The sequence below is a fragment of the Diceros bicornis genome, chromosome 14, assembly GCF_020826845.1.
Source record: "Diceros bicornis minor isolate mBicDic1 chromosome 14, mDicBic1.mat.cur, whole genome shotgun sequence".
Classification (NCBI taxonomy): Eukaryota; Metazoa; Chordata; class Mammalia; order Perissodactyla; family Rhinocerotidae; genus Diceros; species Diceros bicornis.
The window spans coordinates 22503715-22515915 of NC_080753.1; the positions used below are offsets into that span (position 1 = coordinate 22503715).

Here is a 12201-nt window from a genome sequence, read left to right on the forward strand (position 1 = left end):
CTAAGCAGAGGAGCCAGCCTCTGGCTCAGGGTCCTTGCTCTTCTCCTCTCTGTCCCGAGGCCTCCTGAGAATGCCCAGCCCGCCGGAGAACGCCGTTTCTGGAGCCATCTTGGGGTGAGAAGTCCGATTCTGGGGCTGAGGGTCCCTGTGCAGACCTCCTAGGACAGACCTCCCAGCACCTATAGGTGCAGGGGGCTTCTGTCTTCCCCCCACTGAGCCTTTGTCCCAAGAGCTGCCTGGCTGTTCTGCACACAGAGCCCTCTCTGCCCATCCTGACTGCCCTCGGGCCTCTGCCCTCCTCCTAGGGCCCGCCCCTCACCATGGCAGAGCAGTTGTAATAGTCCTTGTGATTCGGCTTCCAGGACTTGAGGCAGCGCCAGCAGAATCCATGGTTACATTTGGCACAGGTCATGCTATGGAGGAAGCTGGCTGGTCAGAGGGCTCGTGCCTCTGGCCAGGGCCACACCAGGAATGCCAAGGGCCTGGATGGAACACTGAAGATGCCCCAGCCCCTCACATGCCCTTATAGTCTCCTCAATCTTACCAATCCCTACTGAATGCACCCTTGTTTCTGAATTCCCCCATACAGTGTAGCCTTAAAAGTGGGGGAAGGAACATTAAGATCCAGGAATCACTCTGGAGGGTGCCAAGAGAGGGCTGGCTGACTAATGGCCCTTGTTTGCTGAGCTTTCCAGTAAGCTCCATGGCCCCTTCCTTACTGCCAGGCCTCCCAGCCTCTCCCGTGCCCTCCCACTCCGCCGTTGCCCACAGCACCCCCTTCTTACTGCAGACAGCCCTCATTCTTCTCAATGGGAGCCTGACAGCTGGGACAGCGCTTGGAGATGAGCTTGGCCAGGTGTTTGCTCTGGGCCTCCACGCTCATGCCATCGTAGTAGCCGCCATCGTCGACCCACTGAGACATGTGGCCACAGCTGGCAGGGTAGTGTGCCTAGAGCAGGAGGGGTGGTGAGGACACAGCCGATCCCTTACTGAGGGTGGCACTGCTGGTGTGCATGCGAGAGGGAGGGAGGTCGCATTTGGAGGACTAGAGGAGGAGGAACAGAGCTCACCTGGGTGGCAGAGGATAAGCAGAAGGCAGAGTCTGTGTGTGGGGGACAGGGAGGGGTGTGGAGCAGGGGAGGGGTGTGGATTCTGGCTCAGGGTCAGGGCCCACCTCAGGGAAGCTACAGTTGAAGCAGGAGGCCCAGCCACACTTGGAGCAGGTGGTCCCACAGCCCAGGCCCTGGCGGCACAGGATGCGGTCGCAGCCCTGGGGGTTGGTGCACCAGGTCAGGTTGGAGCAGCTTTCCACGTAGCCACGCAGGAGGGCCTTCTCATACTGTGGGGACGTAGGTGCCAGGAGGTAAGGGCCTGGCTCTCCAGGATGCCACACCTGCAGGACCCCTAGCGCCCCACACGTCAGCCCATTCCCTGGGCCTGCTCCTTTGGCTGTGAACTGGTGCCTCTCTCAGAGCAGGGGGCTACCTTGGAGATGACCTCTGGTGAGGAGACGATGGCACGAATAAAGGCTCCGGTGGGCTGGGCAGGGCAATCGGCAATGGGGCAGGTGCAGTTCAGCACGAGGTTCTGCTCAATTCGCGTCGTCAGATACTCATTCCAACAAGACTGGGAGGGAAAAGGAGGGGCCGCTCAGGGATGGTGCAGGAGCCCCACAAGAGGACGGTGTCCTGGGAGCTAAACCAGCGCCCTCCCTGACGACGTGGAAGGCCAAGAGAAGCCTCCTTCTAGATCACCCTCAAAACTGACCCTCACCTTTCCAGCTTCCATGGGTTTTCCTGGGATTGGCCCAAATTACAGTTGTCTTTGAGGATGTGCAGGCCGGGATAGTGGCCTAATTATAATTATTGTTGGGATGGACATGGAGACAATGGGTAAAGAGAATCACAAAAAAGGAGAAGAAAGATTCAAGTTCTAAGAGAAAGCAAGAAGGTCAGAGAAAAAGGAGCCTGGGGAGGTGGGTTACCCCTTCCCCACGGGGTGGCTGGCCTTGGACACTGCAGACGCAGCTGCGGCCTCTCTTCCTGGCTCCCTTTGCTCACCTCAGTGCCTGTCCTGATGGTCCCATCTCCCCAGTCTCAGCCTCTTCTCCACAGAACAGGCTTGCCCATTGCTTCCCCAAATCCTGATCAAGGGCACCAGCACTCCCCCAGTCACCAGTGTCGGAAACTTCAAGTCTCTCAAATGCTTTTCTTGCTCCCATGTCACTGCCCCACCCTAAACCAGGCCATGATCCCCTCAGCCCCAAGCAGCTACAGAAGCCTATCCCAGTAACGGCCTTCCTACCCCCATCTCTCCCCACAGTCCACTTGGTACATGCATGACCAGCTGCCTGAGCCTCCCAAAGTCCTCCATCAACAACCCCCCTCCCTCACACTGCCAACCACCGATGCATCTGAACCCCCATGAGAGTATGCGTATTGGTGGCACCAAAGTTCCAGAATAAATGGGCAGCACTTCATCGACTATTTTACTCAGAGAAAAGTACTAAACAAAACAAAACCCTTTTTATAGTGAAACAAGCCCAAATAAATTGGTAAGTTGAATGCAAAATTCTTGCATTTTCGAGATAAAAATGAGAAAGTTTTTCAAATTCAGGTCCTGCAGGTGCATCAGGATCCTCCATAGCCGTGGAGGGGCACACTGCCCTGTAGGACAAAGGCTGGCCTCTCAGTTTGGAGCACACCCCACCCCCTAAGGAGCCCCTCTGCTTAGGGCTCACTCTTGGCTGATGCTGTCCTCGCTGCCCAGCCAAACTGGAATGCAGTCTCCAGCCTGTCCCACCTCCTGCCCTCTGCCCATCCTGCCTGCCACTCACGGCTCACTCTGGGAAGCCTTCTCCAACTGCTCTGACCCCAGGATTTCCCTTCTCTGAGTTCTCTTGCTTGCTGTCTGTGCCCCTCAGCTGTGACTAATTCAGAGGCTCCTCCTTGGCAGGGACTTGTTCAATCAGCCTGTTTTTCTCAGTTGTGTTTTCAGACTCCCTGTCTCTACTTCTCTATGAGGGGGAGAAGGGGTGCCAAACTCAGCATCCTGGGTCTGCTTCTCTCTCCTGGGTGATGCCAGCCAGACCTCTCCACTTAATTATGAATTCAAAAATCCACTGTCCACTTGCCAGTCCCACACAGGTGTCCAACAAGCAGCTCCGACTTCACATGGCCACAATAGACTGAATTTCCCCTCCAAACCCTGCTCTCCACCCTAGCCCCAGCCCCCACATTTCCCCCAACTCAGTAAACGATGACACATCCCATCCACCTAGTTGCGCAGGTCAAACACCCAGTCATCCTTGATTCCCTTGTCCTAAGCGCCCACAGCTCCCACATCTAAGCCACCATGCCCTCCAAATGCATCCCACTCTATCCACTTCTCTCTTCTCCACTGTCCCTAGGCCAAACTACCACCATCTCTTGCCTGCTTGTACAACAGTCTCCAAACCGGTGTCCCTGCTGCCACTCTTGTTCCCTCCAGGCCTTTTCTCTACACAAGGGCCACAGGGATCTTTCCAAAAATGTAAATCAGATCCCATCACTCCCCAGATTAAAACCCACCATGGCTTCCCATAAATTAAACCGTCTGCTACTCTCAACCAATTGGGCCCTTGTCCACCTCCCAAATCTTCCCCCCTTCCGCTGTCCCACCACGTTACTCTGCTTTAGCCACCAGGCTCAGCGTCTTTGCACTTGCTGTTCCCTCTGTCTGCCACACTCTTCCCCTAGATATTCACCTCCTCAGACTGGTCAAAGTCTGAGGACCCTGACTTCCCTAATCTAAAGTCCCCAACAAGCCCCTCATCCCACTGCCAAGCTCAATCACTTCCTATGACATGACCCCTTGTATCTTCTTCCTGCACTTATCATAAGAGTGTGGAGGGTGGGCCCTGGAGTGAGACTGCCAAACTTCGAATCCTGACCTCAGGCAAATTACTTCTCCTCTGAGGGCCTCCATCTGCCATCTGTAAAACGGGGATCGTTAAAATACCCACCTCAGAGAACTATTATGGGAACTAAGCAAGATAATGCATGTAAAACAGCAGGATGGCCCAGAGTGAGTCCCCCATAAATATCAGCTGTTGTTATTAGTAGCTCCCAAGTCATTTCCAGCTGGGATTTTCCCACTCCCTCACACAGCCCCCAGTGCTATGCATATAGTAAGTCCACAACAAATATTAGTTGATGAAAAAACGCAAGTGTAAAGGGAATGATTAAGAACCTGGGAAGAAGGAAGCACAGGCGACTTTGTGAGAAGAATAACTTGAAGCCGAGCAAAAGGGCAGGAGACAAAGCACAAGTACACACGCATGCAAATGCGCACGTCCCAGATCACCCACCACGGGAGACGCTGGTGGGAGAGGCAGCTAGAATTCATGGCAACCAGGGCGCTCATCCTGTTAAGCTGATGGATTTGGGCTTGGAGGCAGTTCTACGAGCTGTGAGGCAGGGAACATCAGACACTCAGCACCCCGGGTCCCCGCACCTCAGCCCCTCTCCCCTGGCCTCACTCCCCCTCTATAGCCTTCTCTGCTTCAGCTGTACAGCAGCAAGCCCTGACTTCCCATAATTCCCTTCACTTTTGTGCTATTTCCTGGTTTACACCATTTCTTTTTATTTTTGTATTAAATGAGAGGATATGATAAAAGGAGTGATGATGTTCTTTTTATTTTTGTATTAAATGAGAGGATATGATAAAAGGAGTAATGATGTTCTGAGATAGAGACTTGAATGGTGATACGGAAACCATAAACTATAGTCATAAGCAATTTAATAACACTTCTCATTTACAAAGTGCCCTGATGTATATGTTATATATATGTGTGTCTGTGTATATATATGTGTATAAATATATATATATATTCTATCTAGCTACCTATCGGTAGTTCTCAAACTTGGCTGAACAATGGACTCACTTGAGGCGTTTTTAACTCTCCAGATGCCTGGGTTTCACCTCCAGAGATTCTAATTTAATTGCTCTGGGGTATAGTTTGAGCCTCAGGATTTTTAAAAGCTCCCAATGATTATAACACACAGCAAAGTTTGAGAACCACTGATACATATTGCTAGATCCTAACAACCATACTTCAGAGGGTCAAGGCAGGTAGCACCACTTACAGATGACAAAGCTAGTTTAAGAGGGACTGAAAGACTTGTCCAACGTTGCCCAGGTCAGGAAATGGCAGTGCTGGGGCTAGAACCCGAGTTCCCAAAGGTTGGAAAGCCAGGGGCAGGAGAGAAGCTGGCGGGGCCTTACCTTACAGCAGTAGTGCATGCAGCAGAGAGACGGCAAGTTGTCCTCGGGCTCCAGGGGGCTGACACAGACAGGGCAGTGGTCGGGGCGTGCAGGGGCAGCCTGGGCCTGGGGTACGCACAGCCCAGCCGCCAGCAGCAGTGGCTCTGGGTTTTCACTGTAGCTCTGCAGCAGCTGTTCAGCACCCCAGTGGGAATGAGCCAAAAGGTGCTGAGCCACATCTGGCTCTAGGTTCAGTGTCTCCTGTACTTGCCGCACTGTCTGCTCCATCAACCCTTCTACCTCCTGGGGGCTCATGGTGCGGCCTGCAGGCAGCTGTAGAGATGCCAGGGCGGCCACAGCTTCTGGGCTTGGAGGGAGAGAAGAGTCAGTGGTCAGTCTCCTTGCCCTGCTTATCCAACCTACTAACTTAACCCCACCCTGGTCCCAGCCCCCTGCTTGAGCACCCCTGCTCACACTTGCTTACCCAGCCTGAGGATAACCACTCAAACCAACTGTCAGAGCATAGCCCTCCACAGAAGCATTTGTAAGTAGGGGGTGGGGCTAGCTGTAGCAATGACTGGGGGCACTACAGGAACCTAGTGGGCCGGGGTCAGGATGCTAACTGACCTAGCGGATGGGACAATCCCACTGTAGGTCCCACCCAAAATGCTACCAGCGTGTCTGCTGAGAAACAGCAGTCTGCAGTCTTACTACTCCAAGCGTGATCTCTGGACCAGCAGCATAAGTATCACAGAGAGCTCTACTGAATCAGGATCTGCATTTTAACAAGATCCCCAGGTGATGTGTATGCATGTGAAAGTTTAAGAAAGATTACTCTAGAGAATTCACTTGACACACAATGCAAATAGCAGGCATAAAAGTAGTGCCATAACAACTTCTGGTGAACTGATCTGATGTAAAAAGCTTCAGGGGTGCCAGCTAATCAGGGGAATCCTATGGCAAATTCCTCTGTAAACAGAACAGGCTTCCCAAAAACTAGAGTTTGCATATTTCACTGAGCAGAGTGCACAGTTAGCACTCAATACATATTTGCATAATATTTCATATTTGCTTAGAATGAGAGACGTATATAAAGGAGCTTACATGTCAGGGTCCCTTGCTTAAGGGCAGGCTCTAGAAGGATGGGGACAGCAAGACCCTGATCGGGAAGGCAAAGAAGGGGCTGACAGCAGGGAATGGGAGGAATGAGGACAAGCAAAGTGGGGGATATAACAGGGACAGGAAAATGGGGTGAGACAAAGAAAGAAATGAAGTGTTTTTCTACAAGGGAGCCAGGCTTTGGCACTACAACCCCTCCCATGTCACTGTAGTGCCATCTGTCCTGGGGAGCCCATCCCCCTCTACTGGCTTGGAGCCCTTGCAGCAGGGGGAAGGAGCTGGGGTGGCTACCTAGGCTTGGAGGTCTCGGTGGTCTGGCTGCCACAGAAGGGGACCTCTGCCTGACCCCGGCAGGGCCCCATGGGCTCTGGGGTGGCATACATCAGGATCTGGGGCCGGTCATCACGCCGTTCCACGTAGCCCTGGCCCAGCAAATGCAGAATGCAAGACAGGACATCTGTACTGGTACAGGCCACGCCCCCGGCCACAGCACGGCCCAGGCTTCCGGGGGGATTTGGACCCTTCTGCCAGGCCTCCAGCACCTGAATGGGAGAGGAAACAGGCAGGCCACCTTTACCTAGAGGAGCCAGCCTTCCCGGCTCTGCCACTTACGAGCTGTGTGACTATAGATAAGGTACTAATGCTCTCATGCTTCACTTTTCTTATCTGTCAAATGGGGATAATAGTAATAATAACAATAATACCACCACCTATCTCATAGGACTGCTGTGTGGATTAAATGACTTAATCATGTAAACTCCTGGAATAGGGCCTGGCACATGGTAAACCTTCATGTCTTGTTTCTCCCTTCTGTCTAACTGTCCTGTTGGAAACCCAGATGGAAATGTCACCCTACACAGTCTCATAGTAAGAGAGTTTACCTTCCCTTGTGATGACCCCTGGCTCCAACCCCCAACCTCGAGCATGACTCCCTCCCTCCCCTACCTTCATGAGTCCCTCTCTGCCTACCAGACAAACCAGCTGATCAATGTGGAGGCCCTTTTCCCCATGGGCTTTGAGAATACGGACAAGAAGACAGCTCAAGAGGTTCCTCTTCTGTTCCAGGGTTCGGCCCTCATCCTTCTCTACATTCAGGTACGTCTGGGGAGGTATCAGCCACAGGGCCTCCCCACAGGGCTGGAGCCCAGGCTTCCGGAGCCGCAGCACACCTGGAACTCACTCTCAGTCAGTACCCGAGGAAGGGAAGGGGCAGATGAGTGGGGGCGAAGGGGACCCCATTCTCATTCCCTACTATACTATCCCCCACCCTAAGAGCCCCACCCCCAAGAGCAAAGGCTCAGCCTAGCCCCGAGTGACCTACCCCTGTGTGGAAAGTCCTGACCCTTATGCAGGGTCAAAGGGCCATTCTCAGAGGTGAGGGGCTGAAGTGCCTGGAGCAGCAGCTCTGGGGTGAGGTCAGAATTCTTCAGCAAGGTCTCTACTGACACCTCCTGGTGAGGAGAAACAGGGCCAGTCAGGAGTGGATAGTTAAAGGAAAGGAAAATGAGAGGGAGGGAGGATGGAAGGAGGAATAGAGTTCAGGAGAACAGTGACAGACAAGGGGGAAGAGAAGACAGAGGGAGACTAATGAGCTGAGTCACCTCTATCTGATTGAAATTCAACAGCAGCCACATCTGCACGGTGGACACATGCAGGGTCTGGTCCCCAAACTGCAGCTCAGCCCGGCCCAGCCACGTCCACTGCAGTCGCCGATGTGGTCCCATGTCCAGGACTGGATGGTTCTGACCTGGGAAAGTGTCAAGGAGAAGGATGGAGGCAAAGAGTACGGAAAACAAGGGGGTTAGGGGTTGAGGCGAGTGTGGGCCATCAGTCAAGCTTTGCTCCTGCTAGGCCCTGTGGGGAGGAGGGCCCCAGCATCTACGGACATAGAGGTGCCTTGGCAAGCTTCCGGAGCTCAGCCTCCTCTGTGTCTGCCTCCCTGGCAAGCCACAGGTATCTGGGAGCCAACGCTGTGCAGAGCCCTGCGCCAGGCAGGCTCCATGGAAGAAGCACCAGAGAGAGGAGAACTGGGTTTTGCCAAGGAGCTGACAGTTTTAAAGACCGAGTAGGCTGGGTCTCTTCCTCCTCCTTCCTCTTCCTCCTCCATGTCTTCCTCCTCCTCCTCCTCAGGCAAGGTGAGTCTAGGGTGTTTGCTCATACTAGAAATCAAGGATGCTATCAAAGGGAGAGAGTGTCAAAGGAGCCAATCTGACAAGTGCTCTCTAGCCAAAGATGGGACAATTTGAACATCAAAAAAATAACACCTGTGATGGATTGAAACACATGAAATATTTAAAAATCCATGAGTTTCATAATGATATATTTTTTAAAAAGACTTCATTGGTCATCTTTGAAGGATGCTAGAGAACTAACGCATTATTTTGAAAACTGGTTAAAAATTAGGAAGAGAAAAGAATCAAGCCTTTCCTGTATAAACCGTATTTCAGGGTAACCAAAAAGGTGATGAGAGAAGTTTCTCTTTACAGAGAAAGCATTCCAGCTAATACATGAAGAAGGATTGACAAAACTAGAATACCACTAGTTCATAACCCCTAATGAAATGATAGACCTAAGCAATGATAATGACTGCCTAGTGAAAAGCTAATGGGAAACTATATATAATGTAGAGATCAGACTGACAACACTGAAGTCCACTGATCCATCTTAACATCACAAGGAGAGACAGCTAGATGTAACACACCTCCTGGTAGAAGAATACAATACCACCTGTAAAGTGTTCTTGCCCAAGAAATCAAACCCAAATCTGATTAAGCTTCTACATCTAAATATCAGTTTTCAGGAAATAAAGGAGACAGAAGAACATGCTAGAAGACACCATGTAGATACAAAATCCAGCAAAATTCAGCCTGTGGACAACTCTATTTGGCAAACAACCCAGTGTCCTCCACAAACAATTACAAGGGGGAAAAAAAGGGAGGCAGAAACCTACAGATTAAGGAGACAAAAGATATAACTCAACCAAATGCAATGTGTGGGCTTTGTTGGGATCCTTAATAAATTAAAAAAAACTAATTTTAAAAACTTGAGACAATTAGGGAAATATGAACACTGACTATCTTAGATGATATTAGGAACTGTTACTAATTTCTAAAGGTTTGATAATTGTAGTGTCCTTGCTTTTAAATTTTAGGGCTGGGGAAAGTGGGTGGGGGTCTAGATGAAACAAGACTGGCCGTGAGGGGCCGGCCCTGTGGCATAGTGGTTAAGTGCGCGTGCTCTGCTGCTGGTGGCCCGGGTTCAGATCCCGGGTGCGCACCGATGCACCGCTTGTCAAGCCATGCTGTGGTGGCGTCCCATATAAAAGTGGAGGAAGATGGGCACGGATGTTAGCCCAGGGCCAGTCTTCCTCGGTGAAAAAAAAAAGAGGAGGATTGGCATGGATGTTAGCTCAGGGCTGATCTTCCTCACAAAAAAAAAAAAAAAAAAAAAGACTGGCCATGAATCAATATATATTGGTACACTGGAGTTTATCTACACTATTTTTGTATATGTCTGAAATTTATCATAATGAAAAGATTTTTTAAATGGGGATGAAAATAAGCCATTCTCAAATAAAAACTGATAAAGTTTTTCACCAATACTCCCTCAATGAAGAAACTTCTAAAGAACATATTTTAGGAAGAAAATTGAACTCAGAAAGAAGGGTCAAGATGCAAAAGGAACCATGACTAAGCAACTGGTATGACAGCAAATCTAAACATCAACTGAATAAAACAATAATAATGACTAGACGGGAGGTAAAAAAAGAATTCAAAAATACTGAACAACAGTAACAAGTAAGATGGGAGTCAGAGCTGAGGTTAAGATTTTCTATGGTCCTTTTATTGTTCAGGAAGGTGGGAAGTGATACTAACAAGTCAAACATACTGGTTAAAAATATAAGGGTAATCAACTATAGAAATAGAATGTGTAACTTCTAAAACTGATAGAGACAAAAAAGGAATTAAAAAAAAATCAATCCAACAGAAGAAAAAAATGCACAAAAACCCAGGGTAGAATCATATCTACAAAGGTGTTCAATTTATTATTCTTTTACCTGTACATGTTTTATATATTCTTTTATATATATAAAATAACTAAAATTTAAAATTATAAGAAAGGTAAACTAAAACATAAGAGGTTAGAAATAAAAGCCAAATATATCATTACTCATAATAATTATAAATAGGCTAAAATTGACAACTCAAAAAGAGAGACTGTTAGGCTGAATAAAAAACAAATTCTAGGTATTTAAAAGACACGCCTAAAATATAAGCGATGGCAAAGTTAAAAGTAAAATGATACTGGGAGAGTTCTGATGAGAGTTAAATATTGGCATGGTTTTGAAGTATCTTCCCTGACAGACTACTTATTAATAGTAGCAAGGGGAAAAAATACTAACTCCACAGTGGAGAAATAAAACAGCCTCTTGACCAGGTTGTCAAAATTAACATCATAAAACAAGGGCAGGTGGAAATTGTGTGCTTCCAAGGCAATACCCTGAGAAGTACATAATGTCACTTAGTGTTCTGCCTGGGAATGCTTAGCCTGAATCTAATCATGAGGAAATAGCATACAAATTTAAAATGAGGAACTATTTAGAAAATTTAAAAGGTCTGTATTCTCTAAAAATGTCCATGTCATAAAAGACAAAAGAAGGCTGAGGAAGTGTTCCAGATTAAAGGAGACTGGAGACATGACAACTACATGTAATTGGCGATCCTAGACTGGATCCTGTCCTGTACTAAAAAAAAAAAAGACATTATGGGGGCAAGCCCCGTGGCTTAGCGGTTAAGTGCAGGCGCTCTGCTGCTGGCGGCCCGGGTTTGGATCCCGGGCGCGCACCGACGCACCACTTCTTCGGCCATGCTGAGGCCACGTCCCACATACAGCAACTAGATAAATGTGCAACTATGACGTACGACTATCTGCTGGGGCTTTGGGGAAAAAAAGGGGGAGGATTGGCAATAGATGTTAGCTCAGAGCCGGTCTTCCTCAGCAAAAGGAGGAGGATTGGCATGGATGTTGGCTCAGGGCTATCTTCCTCACAAAAAAATAAAAATAAAATGTGCATTCACTTTAAAAAAAAAAAAAGACATTATGGAGTCAACTGACAAAACTGGAATATGGAAAGTAGATTAAAGTATTATAGCACTGTTAAATTTTTGAAATTGATAAATGAACTGGGGTTATGTAAGAGAACACCTTTATTCTTTTTTTTTTTTTTTTTGTGAGGAAGATCAGCCCTGAGCTAACACCCATGCCAATCCTCCTCTTTTTGGTGAGGAAGACCGGCTCTGAGCTAACATCTATTGCTAATCCTCCTCCTTTTTTTTCTGCAAAGCCCCAGTAGATAGTTGTATGTCATAGTTACACATCCTTCTAGTTGCTGTATGTGGGACGCAGCCTCAGCATGGCCGGACAAGCGGTGTGCACCCGGGATCTGAACCCGGGCCGCCAGTAGCGGAGCGCACACACTTAACCGCTAAGCCACGGGGCTGGCCCAGAGAATAACTTTATTCTTAGGAAATATGTATTAAAATATTTAGGGGTAAAGGGACAGCATATATGCAATTTACTCTCAATGGTTCTGAAAAGAAAGCGTCTCTCTATATATACATATACATATATACACACATTTTTATATATGTATATATACACAAAGAACAAATGATAAAAGCAAATGGGGCAAAATGTTAACAAAAGGTAAAATTGGATAAAGAGCATGTGAGTGTTGTGTGTATTATTCTTACAATTTTTCTGTAAATTTGAAATTATTTCCAAATAAAAAATTTTTTAAGTAAAAGGATAACTGAACTGTGTACACTTAAAATGGTT

At 48.5% G+C, this 12201-nt stretch overlaps 1 protein-coding gene across 7 annotated transcripts in view; it reads right to left on the minus strand.

Moving 5' to 3' along the window:
- Positions 1-12201, minus strand: part of CUL9 (cullin 9) — a 36752-nt gene that overhangs the window by 2564 nt on the left and 21987 nt on the right. For 6 of the 7 annotated variants that reach the window (XM_058554326.1, XM_058554325.1, XM_058554323.1 and 3 more), the window contains exons 27-35: positions 7965-8110; positions 7685-7814; positions 7333-7532; positions 6655-6905; positions 5266-5611; positions 1486-1626; positions 1175-1339; positions 786-949; positions 320-413 (exon numbers count right to left, since the gene is read on the minus strand). In XM_058554326.1, coding sequence (XP_058410309.1) covers positions 320-413; positions 786-949; positions 1175-1339; positions 1486-1626; positions 5266-5611; positions 6655-6905; positions 7333-7532; positions 7685-7814; positions 7965-8110 — 1637 coding nt within the window. The remainder of the gene's footprint in view (positions 1-319; positions 414-785; positions 950-1174; positions 1340-1485; positions 1627-5265; positions 5612-6654; positions 6906-7332; positions 7533-7684; positions 7815-7964; positions 8111-12201) is intronic. The other variant, XM_058554327.1, reaches the window with a different exon arrangement.